Below are 19709 nucleotides of genomic sequence, written 5' to 3'. Positions count from 1 at the left end.
AAAGATTTGAAGGTGGTCACTGTGCCCCTATTCCCACATCCTGGGGTCAGCAAAGCAAAAACTACCGGGACACGTGTTTGGTTTCATGCGAGACCCATTCAAGAGACACGCATGAGCAGATCGACCTCGCAGTTTGAAAATAAATGCTGCTTCCTAGTAAGCCTTTAACTTGTGTGTTGTTCTGTACACCAGCTCCACTGCTCTTTCCGTCCGCTTAATGCACGTGCCGTCACGGGTTGGTGGTCAACACCGCCAGGCTGTTATCCTCCGTTTTATGGCTTTGGTTTGCTCCGCAGTCAGCCATGTGTCAGAGAACGAGAGACATGGAACACAGCGCCCCCTATAACGCGCTTAATGGCGGGACAATTTCACGCAAACAAGGTGTTGATGTGCGTCGATGCCTCCGAACATTAGGAGGACGGATGGTAGGCTGGTCAGAGAGACAGAAAGGGGGAGGAGAGGATTGAGTGCAGGTGATGATTGTCTGATTTAGTTCAATAACCATGCGCTTAAGCTGCATGTGAAGAAAACTATTAGCAGACGACAAAGCAGTCAGGTCACACAACCCAGCCTGCAAGAGTTCATCGGCCCCGAAAGGGCACCTTTCGGGCTGAGAAATGGGGCCGTTAAGGGAAGTTACACTCCCAGCCAGGCGTGTTTTGGAAGCGTAAAGTGCATCGGCCCCTTGCGGGTATTGGGAGAACTCTCAGCCCTTCAAAGCCCCACCCTAAAAACACCTCTCAGCCCTTCATAGTCCCTCAGCCCTCCAAAGCCCCACCATAAAAACACCTCTCAGCCCTTCATAGTCCCTCAGCCCTCCAAAGCCCAAGTTGAAACCATTAACTGTAATTTATAATTCTACCTCCAATCATTTTTAAATTAAATATCCAGCCTGCTAAGGAATGCAAACGTTATAGACATTTGCAGTACATCTACAAAAGAAATAAGGCAAACATTTAGGACTGGCAAAATGAAACAAGCTCAAGTTCGTCTGCGCTGTTTTAAGGCGACACCTGCAAATTGATTGGGAAAGGAGACAGGACATAAAGCAGACAGCTACGGTTTCCCCCACCTTGTTGCATAAGCTCACCTGTTTCCACTCACACCGCTGGACTTTCATGACTATCAGCTTTCGTTTTGCTAGAAAAGTTTCCTGTAGACGGAATTTAGATATAACTAGTATATATAAGAGGTTTTTGAACTCTACATTTGTTGTCCTCCATCTACTTAAGAGGTGGTCAAGGTTAGTGTATCCCTACTTATCAGCCTACAACATATGCAAGTATAAATCACGCACACATACATACTACTCATACATATGAACATAGTAACAAGACCACATCAAGGATCAATCGCTAATAATAATGAAGTTAATTTTTAAGAGTGCTTAGAGTTATGTCTAAAAAATGTCACACGGAAGGATGAATGTGACATGAGATGAATGTGACATTTTTATTTCCTTCTTTCATACATTCTCTCTTCTTCTCTGCTAGTGCTTAATGACAACTCCTTGAAGTTCCCTAAGTAATTTTCTTGAATTGTTTTTATTAATTACCATTTTGCAAATTAAAAAAAATCATTCAAATTGCATTTGATAGTTTCTTTAATGAACACTAGCCCAACATATTCATTGCAAAATATCTCAAAAAGAAAGCCTGCAAATTCATGCTTTAATAAACTAGAACTGAGGATGTCACGTTTTTATCATAAAAGTCAAACAAACAAAGCAAAACAATGTATCTGCTGCAAACTGTTTCATTTTATGAACACTGCAAACATAAAATTTCACAATTAATTCAGAATAAGAAATTCCTACGTGCAGATGTAAATTATTCAGTCATTTGGAGTAATTTATCCTCCAGTAGGAATAAGATCTTCATACGCATATCAAGGGATACACAATGTAATAAAACTCATTAAAAAAAAATTGCAATTATTATGCCATCAATTCCAATGAGCAAAAAGAATCAGGAAGCTAAAAAACCTTCTATCCAAACATTTTGCCTTTATTAGGTCTATGTCAATTGCAGTGCTCTGCAAACATTAATTTTTTTTTAAAAATCAGTAAAACAGTGTCCATGCAATAAATGTAAATCACTATATCTAAAACCAACTGTATTAGATACTTTAAATAAAAAGTAATACTTTCTGTTTCAACAAATGTTAAATGGAGAACTTTATTTTGCAGCAAAACAAATAATTTGAAAAAGATATAAAGAGAGAACAATCAAGAAGAAAATAAATGCAAGGAAATTTCAACAATACAAAAACCAAGAGGAGTGCCTCAATGTCTACAACATAAATTATTATTCGCCCCCTTCAACTCTCTGACTTCCTTTCCATCAATTACTATTTTCTTCTCCCACACACACACAACCCCAGCTCCCATTCCTTAATTTTAGCAAATTAGCTGTGATTAAATAATAAAAATAAGTTGAATATACCTGTATGTGTCAATATGATATACTTTAAACAACTACAACTTTTAATCATTGCTGAATTTCTTACTGGTGATACCTGTAACTGATGGAGGACAAGTCCCTTAAAGCAGCTTTACACACACTGCAGAGGTATTTAAGGTTTAACATCCCTTATCTCTGTAGCTTATCATGTGAATTTTCAAATACATGTACTCTGCTCTCAAATAGTCTCTTCAACTGAACTGAGGAGGCTTAGGATCACAGTGAATCACAATGTCATATTTTAAAAAAAAAAATGGCCTGAAACAGCTTTACACAAACGGCACTGGTGAGGTGTAACACAGCAACAAATGAGCATGTGTTGCTTGAAATTGAATGACCTAATCCCAGCATTAAAAATATGGCAGTAGGAAGGTTTAACACCTCTAGGGATCAGCCTTCCTGTTTTCAAAATAGATCATCTAAAATCAGCTTTCCAGATTTTGCAAGTATGATGACTTGATAAGAATTTCAATGCAGTTTTATCTAGCATGCACAGGTAACAGCAAACACCATCATAGGTCATCATCTGTGTTTTTAAAGTAGATGCATACCTAAAAGCAATTTTACACACAAATCACTTGACACATCATTGTAGATTAGCATGTGAATTTTCTAAGCAGGTGAGGACCTTAAGGCAACTTTAGACACATCACAAACTGGTGAGGTTTAGAATCATTGTGACTCAGCTTGTGTCTTTTGAAAGTAGATAAGTGTCTAAAAGAAGCTTTACATACACTGCACGGGTAAGATTCAAAATAATTATGAATTAGATTGTGTCTTTTCAAACCAATTGAAGAAGTTAAAAGCAGATTTACACACACTTCAACGGTAAGATTTGTTATTTCTGTGAACCTGCATATGCTGTTTCAAATGAAATAAACTTTTGAAGGCAATGTTACACACACTGCACTTGTGAGGCTTATCACTGTGAACCTGCACGTGCTGTTTCAAAGTATCTGATTTTTTGAAGGCAGCTTTACATATGTTGCACTCGGAAGATTTCTTGTTACTTTGGATTTGCCTATGTTGATTCAAATAGGATAATGTTTCAAAAACAGCTTTACAAACCCTGCACTGGTGAAGCTTCTCATCCCTATGAACATGCGTATGTCGTTTTAAATTGGATAATCTTTTAAATGCAGCTTTATAAACCTTGCTTCTCATGAGGCTTCTCATCACTGTGAACCTGCGTATGATGTTTCAAATGGGATAATCTTTTAAATGCAGCCTTACATACACTGCACTGGTGAGGCTTCTCATCATTGTGAACCGCCATGTGCCGTTCTAAAACATATGATCTTTTGAAGGCAGCTTTACATACACTGCACTGGTGAGGCTTCTCATCATTGTGAACCGTCACATGTTGTTTCAAATCAGATAATCTTTTGAAGGCAGCTTTACATATAGTGCACTGGTAAGGCTTCTGATCACTGTGAACTTGCGTATGTTGTTTCAAATTGGATAATTTTTTAAATGCAGCTTTACATACACTGCACTTGTGAGGCTTCTCATCATTGTGAACCGTCATGTGCTGTTTTAAAACATATGATCTTTTAAAGCTGTACACACACTGCACTGGTAAATTAAGGCATCTGATCATTGTGAACCTGCATATGTTGTTTCAAATAGGATAATCTTTTAAATGCAGCCTTACATACACTGCACTGGTGAGGCTTCCCATCCCTGTGAACCTGTGAATGTTGTTTCAAATTGGATAATATTTTAAATGCAGCTTTACATACACTACACTGGTGAGGCTTCTCATCACTGTGAACCGCCATGTGCCGTTTTAAAACATATGATCTTTTAAATGCAGCTTTACACACACTGCACTGGTAAGGCTTCTGATCATTGTGAGCCTGCATATGTTGTTTTAAAACATATGATCTTTTAAATGCAGCTTTACACACACTGCACTGGTAAGGCTTCTGATCATTGTGAGCCTGTATATGTTGTTTCAAATTGAATAATCTTTTGAAGGCAGCTTTACATACACTACACTGGTGAGGCTTCTCATCACTGTGAACCGCCATGTGCCGTTTTAAAACATATGATCTTTTAAATGCAGCTTTACACACACTGCACTGGTAAGGCTTCTGATCATTGTGAGCCTGCATATGTTGTTTCAAAATGGATAATCTTTTAAATGCAGCTTTACACACACTGCACTGGTAAGGCTTCAAATCACTGTGAACCTGCGTATGTTGTTTAAAATCAGATAATCTTTTGAAGACAGCTTTACATGTTCTGCACTTGTGAGGTTTCCCAGTGTGGTCCGACATGTGTTTCTTCTGCAAGGATGGAAAACGGAATAGAGACATGCACACTTTGGACTTCTCAGATTCAATATGGCTACTAGGGTGCTGTTTTTCTGACTCAGTACTGATGCTAGCTTCTGTCACATTTACATTTCTCTCATGCTGAGGACTTTCAGTCACAATATCCGTCACCTGTGTATTTTTACATCCAGCAACATCCACATCTTGAAGTTCAGGTGATGATATACATGCTAAAATATCTTTATTTTTCCTGCAATTCCACTCCACCTCCTGCGGTACACTCTGTGCCTTCAAGTGCTCCATTATTGTGGACTGAGTGTGTGATTTTGTCTGCTCTGACTCTACTGCAGAACCAACGCCTTGACCAGAGTGATCTTCATGCTTGACCTCAGAAGTGTCTGGTCCTTTTGCATACTGTGTCTTCACTTCATAAGTATCGCCTTGGCAGTTCCAATAAAATTCATTATCACTATCAAGTTGAGAAATTGCATCCTGGCCAGGCCATGATCTCTCAGTCTTTACTATATGATTATGCTCAGTCATATGTGGCCATTCTATCTTCACATTGTGAGTTTGCTGCTGTTCAATTTTAATGAAAGAAGTGGAATCTTGAGAATTTATCTCCACTTTCAGAACATTCTCACACCTCAAGTTTGTTTGTGCAGCTGGATAAATTTTTATATTATGGAGTTCTTGGCCAATGATACTGTCATGCTGCATGAAATCATTCTGTAAACATTTTGTCTCATTATAATCAGAGCAAAATGAACTTTCTGCTTTAGGTATTACATTATCACTTAGGTCTTCTTGTGCCTCAGCCATATATTTCGTTTCAGTCTTTATGAGTGTACATGGGACCTGCATCTCTCTCTTCATGGCAAACATATCTTTGTGCTCTCCAAGAATTACTGATTATATTTATTGTCTTTTGGGTAAAAGTACTTTTACACTTACTGTTGACTAACTTTCCATGAAGCTCAAGACCTCAGCTTTATCAACTCTATTGTTTCTAGTAACAATAGAAGACCTCCTGAAGTCAGTTGCAATCTTATCAGACCTGAAACATGACAATTGTATTGATTCATTTGTCATGGAAATGAAAAGCAAATATTTAAAAGCAAGGGAGATTTCACTTAGCCGCTCTCTCTGTTAGAATGAAAGAAAAAAGCTTTTACTGCTGCGGCTTTTTTGAAACACGTATATTCTAACTCAGTAGGAAATTCTGTAAAATTACTGCATTTTACACTATTTTTATCTAAGATTATGTAGTACTTGGCTATATCTCCTAAAATAGACTTAGGAGCATCAGGACAAATCGAGTCGAGTGTGAGTCACATCTGCGATGCACTGTAACACATTGAAACATTTGCTCTGGAATGAATATACACAAGGGTGAAAAACAGCTGGGGGAATTCTCTCGGGAGGTAAAATGGGCGAAGCGAAATCGTAAGAAGTTCAAGGCTGCGAGTACACATCCTTTCACGATGAATAACCGTATTAGAGTACCTGTTGCTGACATAGAAACTAGTACTAGGAGGATAAAGAAATGCAGTTCAGACATTTCGTTGCAATCTGCAGTGCCAACGCATTTTTTAAAATATATATACATAGAAATATAAAGTATTGGAATTTCATTGATCATTTGACGAAGATCCAACCTACCATGATAATGTATCTTTACTCCTAACTGTGTGCGTTAAATGTCTGCATGAGTATGTATGCCTGCCCTTGTGAGCAAAAGAAAAATTTCTGTCTTGGGTATCCTCGACAGACAATAAAGTCTGATTTGATTTTGATTTGATTTGATTTTGAATAAAACCGTCGCCATCTTTAGTGGGTCGGACAAACTGCTGAAAATCAAGGCATTTAACCTCTCAGAACAGAAACAAGAAAGTAAAATAAATTATGTCTGTCCGTGATCAGAAGAGGAATGAGGCATACCGTGTAGGTGGAACTCGTGGACGTAGAAGTGTAGTCACACCATGAAACCATGTCGCTAGAAGTTTGAAATTAGATTTCCTCGCAAAGAACAACAACTCCGTATTTTCTTTTCACAAGAGTTACCGCCCATGTGTTGATTTTGCATAGAGATCCGCGACGATGCGTATCACGTGGTACACAATTTAAAATGGCCGTCACTCGAGTGGAGGACAAAAAAGTCTCCATGCCATTGTCTGAAGTATTGAGAGCTCTCGGCATTCGCGCTAATAACTCGACAGTATTGACAAGAAAATAACTTCGTCTGTACCACAACAATCAGTGTCAATCATCAGTCATCATCATCATCATCAAAAGTATCGTAACTCACGCTATCGCAGAACTTTTTACTGAAAGCACTGAACTCTTGAGAAGAATTATCAGCCATGGATACTTTAAAGGTGTCATCCACAGACACTGAAACGAGACCTGCAAGTGGAGGATATTTGAAAAACAATAAAATATAATTGAAATGCAATGATCAATAAGGCTGGCAAACCGGTTATTGTTAATTAAAAAAATGAGTGGAAAAGAAGCATAAGAGGACTAACTGGATCACGTGACTACATTACTTTTTAGTTTGAAGATGTCTCCGTCCTTGCTTCTCTATAAGAAGTCAATGACTGTCTGTCAACGGCTGAGCGATAGATGCAGTAAAAATTGACTATAATATAGCCAAATGGGCTGCAGGTAGAGCCAGTAAATTAGAATTGGCTTAGTAATAATGAAAGTGGTGTGTAGAAGGCATCTTCCATCTCTTTCTTACTGATAGCTGAGGAGAAAAAAGTTGTTGACACAATTGTCATTGTCATTTAACTGCGTTGTCAATAAGAGGCTAGAGTTAGACGAGTGACCAGAACATCACGAGCACACTTGCATACCCTCTCATCCACCCGTCACCCACCCATTCATACACAGCCACCCCTCCAACACAATCCCACCCACCACCACCCCACCCCCAACACACACACACACATACAAACACACACACAAGTAAATTAAATTTTTTATCACTTCTCACCTGATTTTCACACACCACAGGAGAAAAACAAAGTTTAGTTTATTCTTTGTCGCTCCTCGAGGAGCATAGGGCGGCAACAAAGCGAAAGGAAGTAGGCAGCCATTAAAGAAGATTACCCTCACCATGCTTGAAAGCTGCTTAAGCTCCTTTTCAGGACCTGCCGAGAATATTCGCCAAGAGGCAACATGACTGCCTCATTCACTTGCATTATCTTTGTCGCTTCCCGTCTCCATGGAAATGGGATGAGACTCGCCTCTGTAGGTCTCTGTAAGCTGTTGCTGTCTCTCTCACACACACACACTCAAACACACACACACATACACCCAAACACACACACAAACACACACACTCAAACACACACACACTCAAACACACACAAACTCAAACACACACACACACACACTCAAACACACACACACAGGCCGCGAAGAAAAGCAAATGTTCTTAAAGGACGGTGCAGGGAAATTACTTACACTTACCGCGTTTTGTGGTTAGTGGAGGCTGAAAGCAAAAAAAAAAAAAAAAAAAAAAAGGGATAAAAAATGTCTGTGGCTGGAATTATCTATTTTCGTGGGTGTCGTTTATATCCTTTAGCCTGAAAGATATTTAAAAACTTGTTTATGGCCTCTTTTTTCGCCATACTCTTCTGCACTGTACTTGTGGACAAGGTCGTAAGTCGGTTTGGTGTGTTTGAAATATATTTTGTTTGTCAAGGTATCTACTCTTCCTTTGTCCAAGCATTTTGTTCCTGTTCGTCACTATATCGTCTTTAAGTTGTTATTATCTGTTCATTATATGTTTAACTGTCGCTTTCTTCGGTTCTTTTTTTTTTTAAAGCACCGAGCTCTCCTCCAGACAGGCTCCTTGTTGTTGGTGGTGTTATTGCTGTTGGTGTCATCTTCGTAGTCCATGTTATAGATTTCACACTCTTTGTCTTCGAAGCAGCACCGAGATTTTGAAATGTAATTCCAGGTGATGGCCTCGTATATTTTTGGTTGGAAAATTATCAGCTGTCTGCTTCTCACCCTCGTGAAATCCTGAGCTGCCATCATAGATTGTATTGTTTGTGGGCCAGCAAATCCCTCGCGGCGATGTTACAGCCTGTGGGTGTAAAGATTGCTCACATATAAAAAGATTGAGAGCATTTCCTTGAACTCTTTAAAAGCAAAATTTTTGAATTATCGTTGTACAAAAGGAATTTACAATTGTAGGCATTGCTTCTTCTCTTCGCCTTGTAGTTGCTGTACAACCTCTGAGAGGCGCCTGTGTCTACCATGGGAATAGCTCAGGATCTGAGACGTGTTGCATAGGCGTAGCGAATCGAGCGAAGCTAGCCAATCTAGCCGGAAGCTAGCAGAGCGCACCCCTACAAGCTAGCGAACCTAGACCCCTAGCGTAGCGAAGCTAGCGGCCTTTGGAGGTCCTACGCTTGCTATTCCAAATGGCCGACATTGTTGTCGGTTTCAAGTTTGCAGAGGAGAGTTTCTTTGATGCTCCCGTTAAAAAGGAGTATTGGGACCGGAAACAAAGTGGTAAGTATCTTTTAATGATAAGTAATAAAAATACTCTATTATTTATGTGGAAACATATTTATTTGTTTAGCGGGAGCTATTTCAGACAATGTACGCGTGTAGTCGGATTGGAGTTTGCCGAGTACGAGCTTTACGATTAAGGCCGTGTACAAAGTGGTGTCTTTTAACGATTGCTATTTAAAATACCCTATTATCAAGGTTGACAAAATATTCACATGTTTAGCGAGAGTAATTTTATAACAACGTTTAGCCCCGATAGTTTCCTCCAATCTGCAGTCTCCGCGTGTACCGGCCTCTTGTGTGTGTGTTTAAAGTTTTAGTTTTCTGCTTTCTAGTTCCAAAATTTATTATCTCAAGTTATGAAAATGCTGAAGGTGGTGATAAAGGTAATTTTTCAGTGTTATAACTGCCACGAAGAGCTGTTATAATGGAAGGCTTTAATGATTTTCACAAATAACCCAACTATGAAAATATTGCGTACATTATTGAACTATCCTTCCAACAGAAGAAAATAGTACAATTACCCTATTCTTTGATGTTTAGAATCAAAGTTTGAATCTGATACTGTTGCATTTATTAAACATATCACTATGTTATGCTGGTTTTTATTTTCCTGTTTTTATTTCTGATTAATTGATTTCATATTTTAACAGAAACGAATGTGGGAAATCAATGGACCAAGGGGGCAGTACTTCTCCTCATGGACACTTATGCCAAGCATAAAGAACAATTTGCAATTCCAACTTAAAAAAATGGAGCAATATGAAATATGGTGAGTTCCAACAAAACCATTCGGCTTTCTGTCTTTGAGCGCAACATTTTTCCATAGATCTGAGAAACAAAACATCACAGGTTTTTAAGGTTCTGCAAGTTCTTATTTATTTGTTACCACAATTCATTCAACCTGTAAACAAGACCTCACCAGTATCAACCAAGCTTGAGTAGAGATTTTTTGTAGCCGTGGGAAATTAGTCTGGATACATAATCATATATGCAATCATATTTGGTACTTGTGTCCCAACAGGTACAAAGCTATAGTAGATTTCACCAAGAAAATGGGTCCGGGAAGATCACGATGGAATTCCAGAATGGCTGAAATCTTGGAAGGAGACCCTTCATTCATCCCACCAGTGACATCATCATCACTGGGGGGTTGTAAAAGGTGAGTGAACCATTTATAACATAAATAAGCAAGTAAAGCATACTTTTAGTATAGCCATATTTAGTAAAACATTTGACAGTTCAAGTATTAATTGTTTAATGTTTCTTTTCCTACAGGTATTTGGTGAGGGTAGTGACAAAAGTCTGTTCTGCCACAAAGAGATGAGTCTAGATATGTAAAAAGCTCAGTTAGGAGCTTTTTTATGCATGTTCCAGCAAGAGCAGTTACCATGGCATACAGGCCAGACATATTGGGTTTTCCATGCCCATATATTGGTCATAATTCATTCACATTTATTTTCAGTAAACACTCTGTCCGAGATCTCCAATAACCAGCAATGTGCCACTCCTACAAAGGAGCAAGAACAGCAAGGAATGTCTCAGGAGACTCCTCACCTCTCCCAGTATCGGTTATTAGTACAACCCTACTGAATAAAGGATATTGTCACTGTCTTGATTTTAGTACTAAATAAAAAAACTTACACGCCCTTACAAATGTTTGTTTTTTTTTAATGTGACCGTGAAAAACCAAAAAATTCCTGATTTACCTGATAATCATGTACACACTAAAGCACACTTGTTTCTACCATGGATTAGTAAAATCAAATGAAAATTTATTACATGATAAACACATTACATGATAATTAAATGAGAAATTATAACTGGAAAAGTGTTGCATCAAAGCTAAACACAAAAAGTGACACTATAGTTAATTTGAAAAGCACAAAACATGACATGCATCTGGTGACAAAGCAAATTATTAAGGATGGTGACAGGAATTAAGGACATGCACACTCCTCAATTTACACGAATAAAAACAAATCATGGTGATGCAAATGCAAGAGATGTGTATAAAAAATTCAAATTATGCAATGGAAATAATAAAGGTTGTTGGGAGAGAACTGAACACAGTGATGAAAAAAATACACAGCCATATGGTGCATGACAATGCTTTGCTGTTGCTGTGTCAACTTCAGTATCTAGACAACATATAAGCACAACGGCAAAATCACACCAATCATAAATATAAATGCACATATCATATAATATATGCACATGGTGGACAAATTATTAATGATGGTGACACAAAGACATGTACACCTCAATTTGCATGGGGAAAAAAATTACGCGTGTTGATACAAATGCAAGAGATATTTAAGCAAAATATTCAAATTATATAATGAAATAATAAATGTTGGTGGAAGAGAAAAGCAAACACTGATGATGGATGCTTTGCTACAGACGTGGTATGGCAAATATAGGTGAATATATTCTGGAGGGTGATTTTGGTGCCAGCAACCACAAGGTGTCAAGCAGCTTTGTTCTATTGTTGAACCCTTGTTGCTGTGGCAGATGAGGCTCAATCCAACCCTGGAGAGCCTGAAAAATTTCACAAAAGATCTCTATGAAAGTTTGTGTTTATCGTGTGTGTGTGTGTGTGAGCATTATTATAGGTATGTTTAGAGCAGTGGTTCTCAAAGTGTGGTCTGCGGACCACTAGTGGTCCCCGGGCATAAGTCAGGTGGTCCGCGGCTGACAGTCGTCACATGTCAGCAAAGTGATGATTAAAGTGATGCATTCCTCACATTAACATTTTAATCACGAAGAACGAGGTATACATAGTTTAATGTCAACTTATTACTATATTACTTTTACAAAAGTTACATTTAGTTTTGAATTGTAATGAAACAAATGCGGCAATTTAAATTTGAAATTCATAGTACAGACTGATTTTTAGGCCTTTTTGGTCAGCCATATTATTTTTCTTAAGCCTTGGTGGTCCGCCATAGCTTTCCGAAAAACTTTGAGAACCACTGGTTTAGAGGATACATTTATGCATATATATATCTTGGACGTTCACATTCCTTAAAATTTGATTTTGGCATTTTTATTTATATTTTATTAAGTTTATTACATTTTACTTTATTTTATTACGTTTACTTACATCAAAGGCGTCCGGGAACATTCGAAGTGAGATTTGAACTGGTATGTGGAGTATCCTGGAACGATGACTTCGACAAACCGATCATGTGCGCATTGGAATTTTCATTATTGTCCTGATTTACTTTCAGTGGACAGGTGGGCCGCAAGCTCGATATTTATTTGCGACGGCTTGGCTACAGCACTTCGGGGTGTAGCTTGCAAAACAAAGACTTCACTCAAACCTCGCCTTATGTCGGCCATCTTGAAACTCTGGCTTCCGGCTACACTGCGTTGCACAGGGACCGCTAGCTTTCGCTAACCGCTAGATTCGCTAGGCTAGCTTCGCTCGATTCGCTACGTGCTATGCAACACGCCACTGATATCTCTGGGTACTTCTGAGGCTGCCATACCCGATAACTAGACTCCCAGGGTACTGTATTATCTTCGGCGCCAACAGATAACTTGGACTTTACAGTATTTTCTAACCACGTGACTGTCTTTGTTCTATTATTCCTAGTCACACCGTACATTCCAAAACGTGCTTCGTCCTCTTTGATGTCCCAAAGTTCGTCGTCGTCTTTGAAATAAATAAGTTAATTAATTAGTGTGTTGTAGGGCTTGCCTGCAGTGTTCTTTACTGGGCGATGTGTATCATAATCCCCAGCGTTGCCGCCATCTTGTCAGGGAGGACAATGTCTATCACTGGATCTCGATGCCAGAGGGGGTTCGTGGCCGATCCATGATATTAATAATGTATCGTTGATCGGGAGAACGGACTTTACTGTGCACGACTAAATTATCAGCTTGGATTCGACCATGATGATGGGACGATACTGCATTTGTCTCAGTTCAGACGCCATGTTTCATATCTGATGGCGGTAACCCAGGAAACGTTAAAGGAGGGTTAAGGTCGTCACACACATGCACACTTTCACTTAGTTTCTATTATAAACACACTCTCTCCATCTCTCTCTCTGTCTCTCACGTACACACCAATATAAAGTCCAAGATAAAAGTCGTTATCAGAAAGTAGGGAGCTTGAAACTTCACTAACATCGGGTCCAGAATATTCTTTTTTTATTGGGAGAAGCTTATCTAGTTTTCTGCCTTTCCATCTTCTACTCAATTACCTTTTGCAACAGCTGAGTCAAGTGGGGGAAAGTACACTGCGTGACATGGGTATCGAACCAACTAATTTGAGAACTATTGAATACCTTCGAAGACAGTTTTTTAACCACTTCGTCCACCGTTTCCTTGTTGATATTGTCAGACAGATGATGATGTGGGTAGAGACATATATACTGACTTAGGGAAGTAGACAGTGAGGAGATGACACACTGAGACAGATGCTTTATTATTTATTTTTCTACGAAAAGGAAGAACAGAAATACACGACTTCAAAGTTACACATAAATGAAGGAGAAAGTCGTAGTTTTATTATTCGAACACAATTTTTTAAAACTGTCTATAAAAGTCGATAAGGCAGGCAAGCTCGCCATAGATAACTAGTTCACAATATCTGGTCCTAATCCCTATTCCGTGCGCAGTCTTAAATCCACCTCCTAAATCCCCCTGCCTCACCTGCCTCACTTCCCTCACCTGCCTCACTTGCCTCACCTGCCTCACCTGTTGGTGGTGCTGTTCACGACAGCAGCAGTGACTGCCCAGACAGGTGCTGATTACATCAGTAGACATCATTTATTTATCACACACCTCAGGCGTCATACATGAATATAAAATGCATTAAATAAGCAAAACAAACACGCAAGAAAACTGAAAGGAACTGTTACTTCTGATTTATTTAGTCCCAGCTAACAGTGTCTGTATTTGCTTTCGTGAAGTCTTCATAATAGTTGTAATAATGATGTGCAAATGATGTCGCACAGGATCGTGGTCATGTAGGAGCATACATTCAGCGCTTGATAGAAAAACTCGATACATATTCAAGTAGGTTTTCATTTATTGCCCGAAGGCTGAAAGTACATCTCTGCTTGCTGCAACCCCCATGATCCGTGGACAGCTGACACATTGAGGGTGACCATTGGACTTGGGTGGCGTTGATAATTTCTGTGGGTTTTTTTTCTTAGTTTTGCAAAAAATATTATTTATGGTGAGAAAGACGGAAATCACCTTTTGAAGAATTTTTTTAAAAGTTACAAATAAACCAAAGTAAAAAAAAAAATGTTTACAACAAAATTTATGAGCGTGTTCGATTTATGATGTCTGGCGAGGGATTACGTCTTCTCGGATCTGTAGTCTGGCCATAGTTCATGTTGAATAGAAACACTCTGCTTGAGGACTTGTACATTAGCCTTCCCTCCCAGATATAAGATGATGGTTAGAATCGATATGTGCTTTGAGAAGGGTTGTCAACAATATTTGAAGAGACTGAACACCGAGGTTTCCGCACTCATCCTGTGCAAAATTCGCACTTATGCAATGGTCCAATGTGTTTGTGCGCGCGTGCGTATTAATGTATGTATATCCGTTTGTATGCATGTATGGGCTGAGTGCTGCTGAATAAGATCCAGGCAGATCATGCACAGTAACTGTCGCCATGTCGTTCATTGTCAATAGATTAAAACTTCCGCAACTGAGCGGTGTTTGTAAGTCGGGAGCAAATTCAAGGGAGGTAGCTCCAGTTTCGTACAAGCTCATACAAGTTGTCTCCCCTTACCAACAAATCGACATGCAGTCTTCCCTAAAGGTAAAAAGGTAAGGGTCGCTCTCTAACATTTTCAGGTCGTTTGAGGGGTGAGGTGTTACAGACTTCACTTTTCTCGAGGCCCTCTGTGGGGTCAGGTACCCATTCCTGCCAGCTGGGTCGACGTTTGCTGCACTACCCCGGGTATCGAACCAGTGGACCTCAGTTCGGATGTCAGGGCTGTAACCACTCGGCTTTCCGCGTCGCAAGAACGAATGTATAGAGAACAACCTCAACGGAAAGCTGCATTTCTCACCCTGTCAATAGGTTCGTTTGATATAGTTAATAATCAGGTTACACTTCACTAGCTGGTCTGCAAAAATAAAAGTTTATAATCGTTTAATATTTATGTATATTATTTACTTAAGGTAAGAAAAGAATTTGAAATGTAAAATTGCATCCATAATACCATTACCACACTCAGGCGTCACTTTACTCTTTCATTTTTTATTAATTATTTATTCTTGATTTTTCTTTTGAACTGTGCTATTCATGACTGGTGCACATTTCCTTTATATTGTGAACTGTCTCACATTATACGAAGCTCAAATACATTCTCAAGAATCTTTACTGGTCGTCTGTCAAAGTCGTTGTTTGGGGTGTCTCGTGAAAAAACAAAGGGCACATGTCAAAGGTTATTATTGATCGAAAAGCACCATTAAGAGAAATATTAATAATGAATTTGAATTTACCTTTTTGTTTATTTATTGTTATTACATGTAAACATGCGTGAGAAATATGTTAAGCCCTTTTAATCCGTTTGCATTCCGGAAGTTAGTAGTTTCTACCACCATCCCTATCGCTATCCCAAGATAAATAATACACGTATCCAACGCCCTTTGCACCTCCAGGCTAAGCTCTCACCCCTCCCATGTCATTTATCAGTTACAGCTGCCCCTAAGGTGGCATTCTCTCCTCCACTGCTGCCCCTTCTCATACACTAATTTATTTCTAAGCATGATTTAAACCTTAGCTGTAGAATCGGCACATTCCATTGCAACCAGAAAATAAGTGGATGAAAAGACCCATTCGGTGACTTCTTCTACCCCTCCGTCAAAACGCAGCCGAGACTTGTTGTCACCTGTGTCGGGTAGACAGCAACACTAAAGGTTTGGGGCGGGTGAAAATGACTGGAATTTTGCGCTTCGCAAACTTTGAATCGACCGGCGCGCGCCTATCTTATCGCGAGTCATAAGGCTATTTCAATATCCACGGCGAACAGAGCGAACAGACTGTAGCCTTTTGTCACTGGCAAATAGTTCGTGTCGCCAATGATGAGCAGGACCCCAACCTGTGGACAGATGGCGCCTTGAGCAACGTTCAAACACGTTAATTTTAAACATATAGTGCTTAACTTTTATGTTGTCCCTCCTGCTCTCCTCTGTCTATCTGTCTGTCTGTCTGCCTGCCTGCCTGCCAGTCTGTCTGTCTGTCTGTCTGTCTGTCTGTCTGTCTGTCTGTCTGTCTGTCTGTCTGTCTGTCTGTCTGTCTGTCTGTGAATCTCACTCTGCGTCTCTCTCCTCCCTCCTTTCTTTCTCTCTCTCATTCTGATAAGTTCTCGCGAAGACTTTAATTCTTTCTCGTAAACTGTAGCCGCAAAAATTCTGAATGCTTTTCTTCTTTCTTTGTTGTTTTCATTAACGACGACAGACGCCTAGTAAGTGGTGATCCTACTTGTACAATGAAACTTATTCGTTCGTATTTTTCTCTACTTTTCTCAAACGTCCTCGTGTGTTTCTGTCTTTCGTCCTGCCTTGCCTTCCATACTTCATCATGGCGCTGAAAATGTTAACAGCAGTTATCTCTTTCCCTGTCTTGTTGTCTACATGCTAAGATTTTGTAATCATCCAGAGAAGAAACAGAAGTTAAATGTGAAACAAAAAATTTCTGTGAACGTTAAGACACAAACTTCTCGCGAGGAGTTGCTGGAGAAAGAGCATGGGGAGATTAGCTTATATACCAACCTTAAAGACCTTGTTTGTAATCAGTTTTATTATTAGTTTTTGTTCTCACTGGGGTCCCCAAGTGTCTTAGTGACACCAGGCGATCCATGTGAGCTACTCGGCATAAAACTCACGGGAGAAATAGTAGCTCATAAAGGACATTCTCACAGCATTTCAATCCGACCTTCTTCAAGCTGACTGCATTGTCTTGCTCAGGGCGTGCCTTTACCTCCATCAAGAGGGTTAAGATATGCCACTCCCAACATGCATGAGTGGAAAGGAAAAAGTCAATATACGATTTATCATCTCGGGGCAGCTTTTCTTCACAACTACTCCCCCCTAGCCTCACCCCCGCCATGCACCTTCAAGTGTCCGCCCAAGCCATTCATGTCCTCACAGTTGAGGGCCCATGGCGGCAAAGTGGTGAATGGGAGTTTGAAGAACGCCTCTACAAAATGATGGACTGTGAAAGAGCACGCAAGGCAGACTGAGACAGCCATTGTGTATTATCTACAGTTACTGCAGGAGGCAAACTTTGGGGAGGGTAAGAGAAAGGTTAGAAAAACTGACGCGGGAGTGGGAGGACGGTGTCATCGAAGATGGTGGTGGGTGTGTTGCAGGGGGGACAGGGAAGGGAGGGGAGGGAGCGGTTGGCAAGGTAAGGTGATACCAGGTAAACTGTCTATACTTCTTCCTACGAGGTACAGTTGGTAGTCGAGAGAAAGACACTGACGTCCGAGGGGAGAGGACAGGGGTTCGATACTCACGTAGTCCAGCAAAATTCTTCCAGTCGATCCATCTGTTGAGTGGGTATCAGACTCCATATAAAATAATCATGGACTACCACAATGGCATTCCTACATCCCACGTTAGGGAAATTATAGTACATTAATGCGTCTTTACATTAACTTTGACATTTATTGTCAGTTGGAATCAGTATATCGAGTCCAGGGATGAGGAACCGCGAGTTTTCCGAGCCTCGCCATTTGTGGATGTTTGCTTACAAAAGGAGTACTCTTGTTGTTGTACCCTTTGTACTCACGGGGTATCCACCCTCCTGCTCCGCTCCCGTACTGAAAAGATCGCCACAAGGGGGCGCTGGCTGCCAGGAGTGGTTTACAACAGCAAGTTTTACGTTTGTTGTGTGACAAAAGGGAGATCACCCTCAACTACGAGTAAATCCCATTTACGTTTCCATGAGACGTAGATGTGAAGTGATGTCAGACAATGTAGAGCAGAAGAGTGCAGCCGTCTTTTGATACCAACTGCCTCAAATCCCGAGGGCTGGGATCAAAATGAGGCTGTTTTGATAGGGTATGGGCAGTTAAGAAAGCCGTTGACGTCTCGCAAAACCGTTACGAGAACGTGCAAAGACAACTCAAAGTCTCAGCCAATGGGAGAGCTGGGATAAAACAAAGTTAAAAAACAAGGAAAACAAACACTCACGAAAAAAAAAAATTAAAAAATATTAGTTTATTTCCGCGAGAGAGATTTAGGATTTTACGGTTTCGTGTGCTATTTATATTACAAAACTAACATTATTGCTCCTGAGTCCAGAAGCTTAAATATAATATATAAGCATATGATCAATGAATGTCCACCAATGAGGCTCAGACAGGTGGCGACACAAGATGTGGCTGATTACTGTCAGTCAAGGTTCTTGAAACCCTCTGTCTGCTGTTATCAAAAATCCGCCATTCGAGTTTTGCCCCTTGGTGCATCTGCTCTTTTATGAAGGAATTAAAATGATGAACTTTCCTTGATTTTTGTTGTTGTGATCGTCGCTGTGGGGTTGTTGTTGGTAAGCAGGACTCATTCCTAAATACTGAATTATGCACAGACCTGGAGAAGCGTTCTTGCTGCTTGTCTAAGTATGTGTGCTGTTCGTCAAAGTAAGCCCCGAGAATATTTGTCTTTGTTATCGAAGTATCCGGATAGGCAAGACAAGAACACAGGTAGGACAGGTGTTCCTTTCTCTACAGAGAATTGCTATTGCTATTGTTATTGCTCATCTCTTCTCTAATTTCTCTCTGCGTTCATGTTTATGTAGCTACATGTTTATCACATGTGTGTCTGCCATGAGGTGGATACAATTCTTACATGCATTCCTGTATACTTCTGTGAGATACACAAATGGTCTAGGCTACAGAGAACTGTGAGAGGTCCATTGTGTCTAGATTACAGCATGTGGACAGCGGAGATATTTCCCCTATCTAGTATCCTATACCTTCTTTGATAAAACATGTAGCCACGTGACACCTGCGAAGGGGAATATTTTCCCCAGTCGCCGAGGGTAGAGGAAGCCTCAAGCAGGCAAGGTTCTATTCCATGTCAACAGTCTACGAGGTTGTTCTACTTGGCCGCTGTACATCCCACGTCAACACTAAGCACGTGCATCGTCCTGTCACCAACACCACTACCACCACCGTCGTCGTCGTTGTCAACTTGAACTTGATTTTGGCTTCTGACAAATAAATCCGCGCAGTTCCTCTAGCTCCCTCCTTCCTCCCAATGGCACGTTTCATAATCCCATTGCCCTCACCCCCTTTCCCCCCACATACATTCTTCTTTGATCAAGTTGCCTCCACTTACTGGCTACCGCGTGTTAGGTGTCGTGTAGGGTAGACTTTACCTGGGCTTGCAGATAATGACCGGGCCCTCGCCATCTTTCACTGCCGTTGGGTAATCCGGAGGATTACAGTCCAAC

The 19709-nt window shown here is 40.2% G+C and overlaps 2 protein-coding genes across 2 annotated transcripts; one reads left to right on the top strand and one right to left on the bottom strand.

Annotated features, from left to right (window-relative positions):
* Positions 1-4310: 4310 nt before the first annotated feature.
* Positions 4311-7007, bottom strand: LOC112554823. Its single transcript, XM_025222876.1, has 3 exons — positions 6683-7007; positions 4705-5798; positions 4311-4321 (listed from the first exon to the last, which is right to left on the bottom strand). Exons 2-3 carry the CDS (start codon positions 5624-5626, stop codon positions 4311-4313), a joined length of 933 nt encoding a protein of 310 aa, XP_025078661.1. The 5' UTR covers positions 5627-5798; positions 6683-7007.
* A 2031-nt stretch (positions 7008-9038) lies between these two features.
* Positions 9039-10924, top strand: LOC112555237. Its single transcript, XM_025223539.1, has 4 exons — positions 9039-9271; positions 9925-10043; positions 10296-10433; positions 10737-10924. Exons 1-4 carry the CDS (start codon positions 9230-9232, stop codon positions 10762-10764), a joined length of 327 nt encoding a protein of 108 aa, XP_025079324.1. The 5' UTR covers positions 9039-9229; the 3' UTR covers positions 10765-10924.
* Positions 10925-19709: the final 8785 nt, after the last annotated feature.

This window comes from Pomacea canaliculata, linkage group LG14 (assembly GCF_003073045.1).
Source record: "Pomacea canaliculata isolate SZHN2017 linkage group LG14, ASM307304v1, whole genome shotgun sequence".
Lineage (NCBI taxonomy): Eukaryota > Metazoa > Mollusca > Gastropoda > Architaenioglossa > Ampullariidae > Pomacea > Pomacea canaliculata.
The sequence above is the reverse complement of the archived record's forward strand: the minus strand, read 5'-3'. Positions and strand labels throughout refer to the sequence as shown.

Bases quoted from the DNA above. Each gene is read 5' to 3' on its own strand.
- LOC112555237 (XM_025223539.1), top strand. From the start codon at position 9,230: ATGCTCCCGTTAAAAAGGAGTATTGGGACCGGAAACAAAGTG. The intron at 10,044-10,295 runs GTGAGTTCCAAC...GTGTCCCAACAG, and splicing joins ATGGAGCAATATGAAATATG to GTACAAAGCTATAGTAGATT. The intron at 10,434-10,736 runs GTGAGTGAACCA...ATTTATTTTCAG, and splicing joins TCACTGGGGGGTTGTAAAAG to TAAACACTCTGTCCGAGATC.
- LOC112554823 (XM_025222876.1), bottom strand. From the start codon at position 5,626: ATGTTTGCCATGAAGAGAGAGATGCAGGTCCCATGTACACTCATAAAG.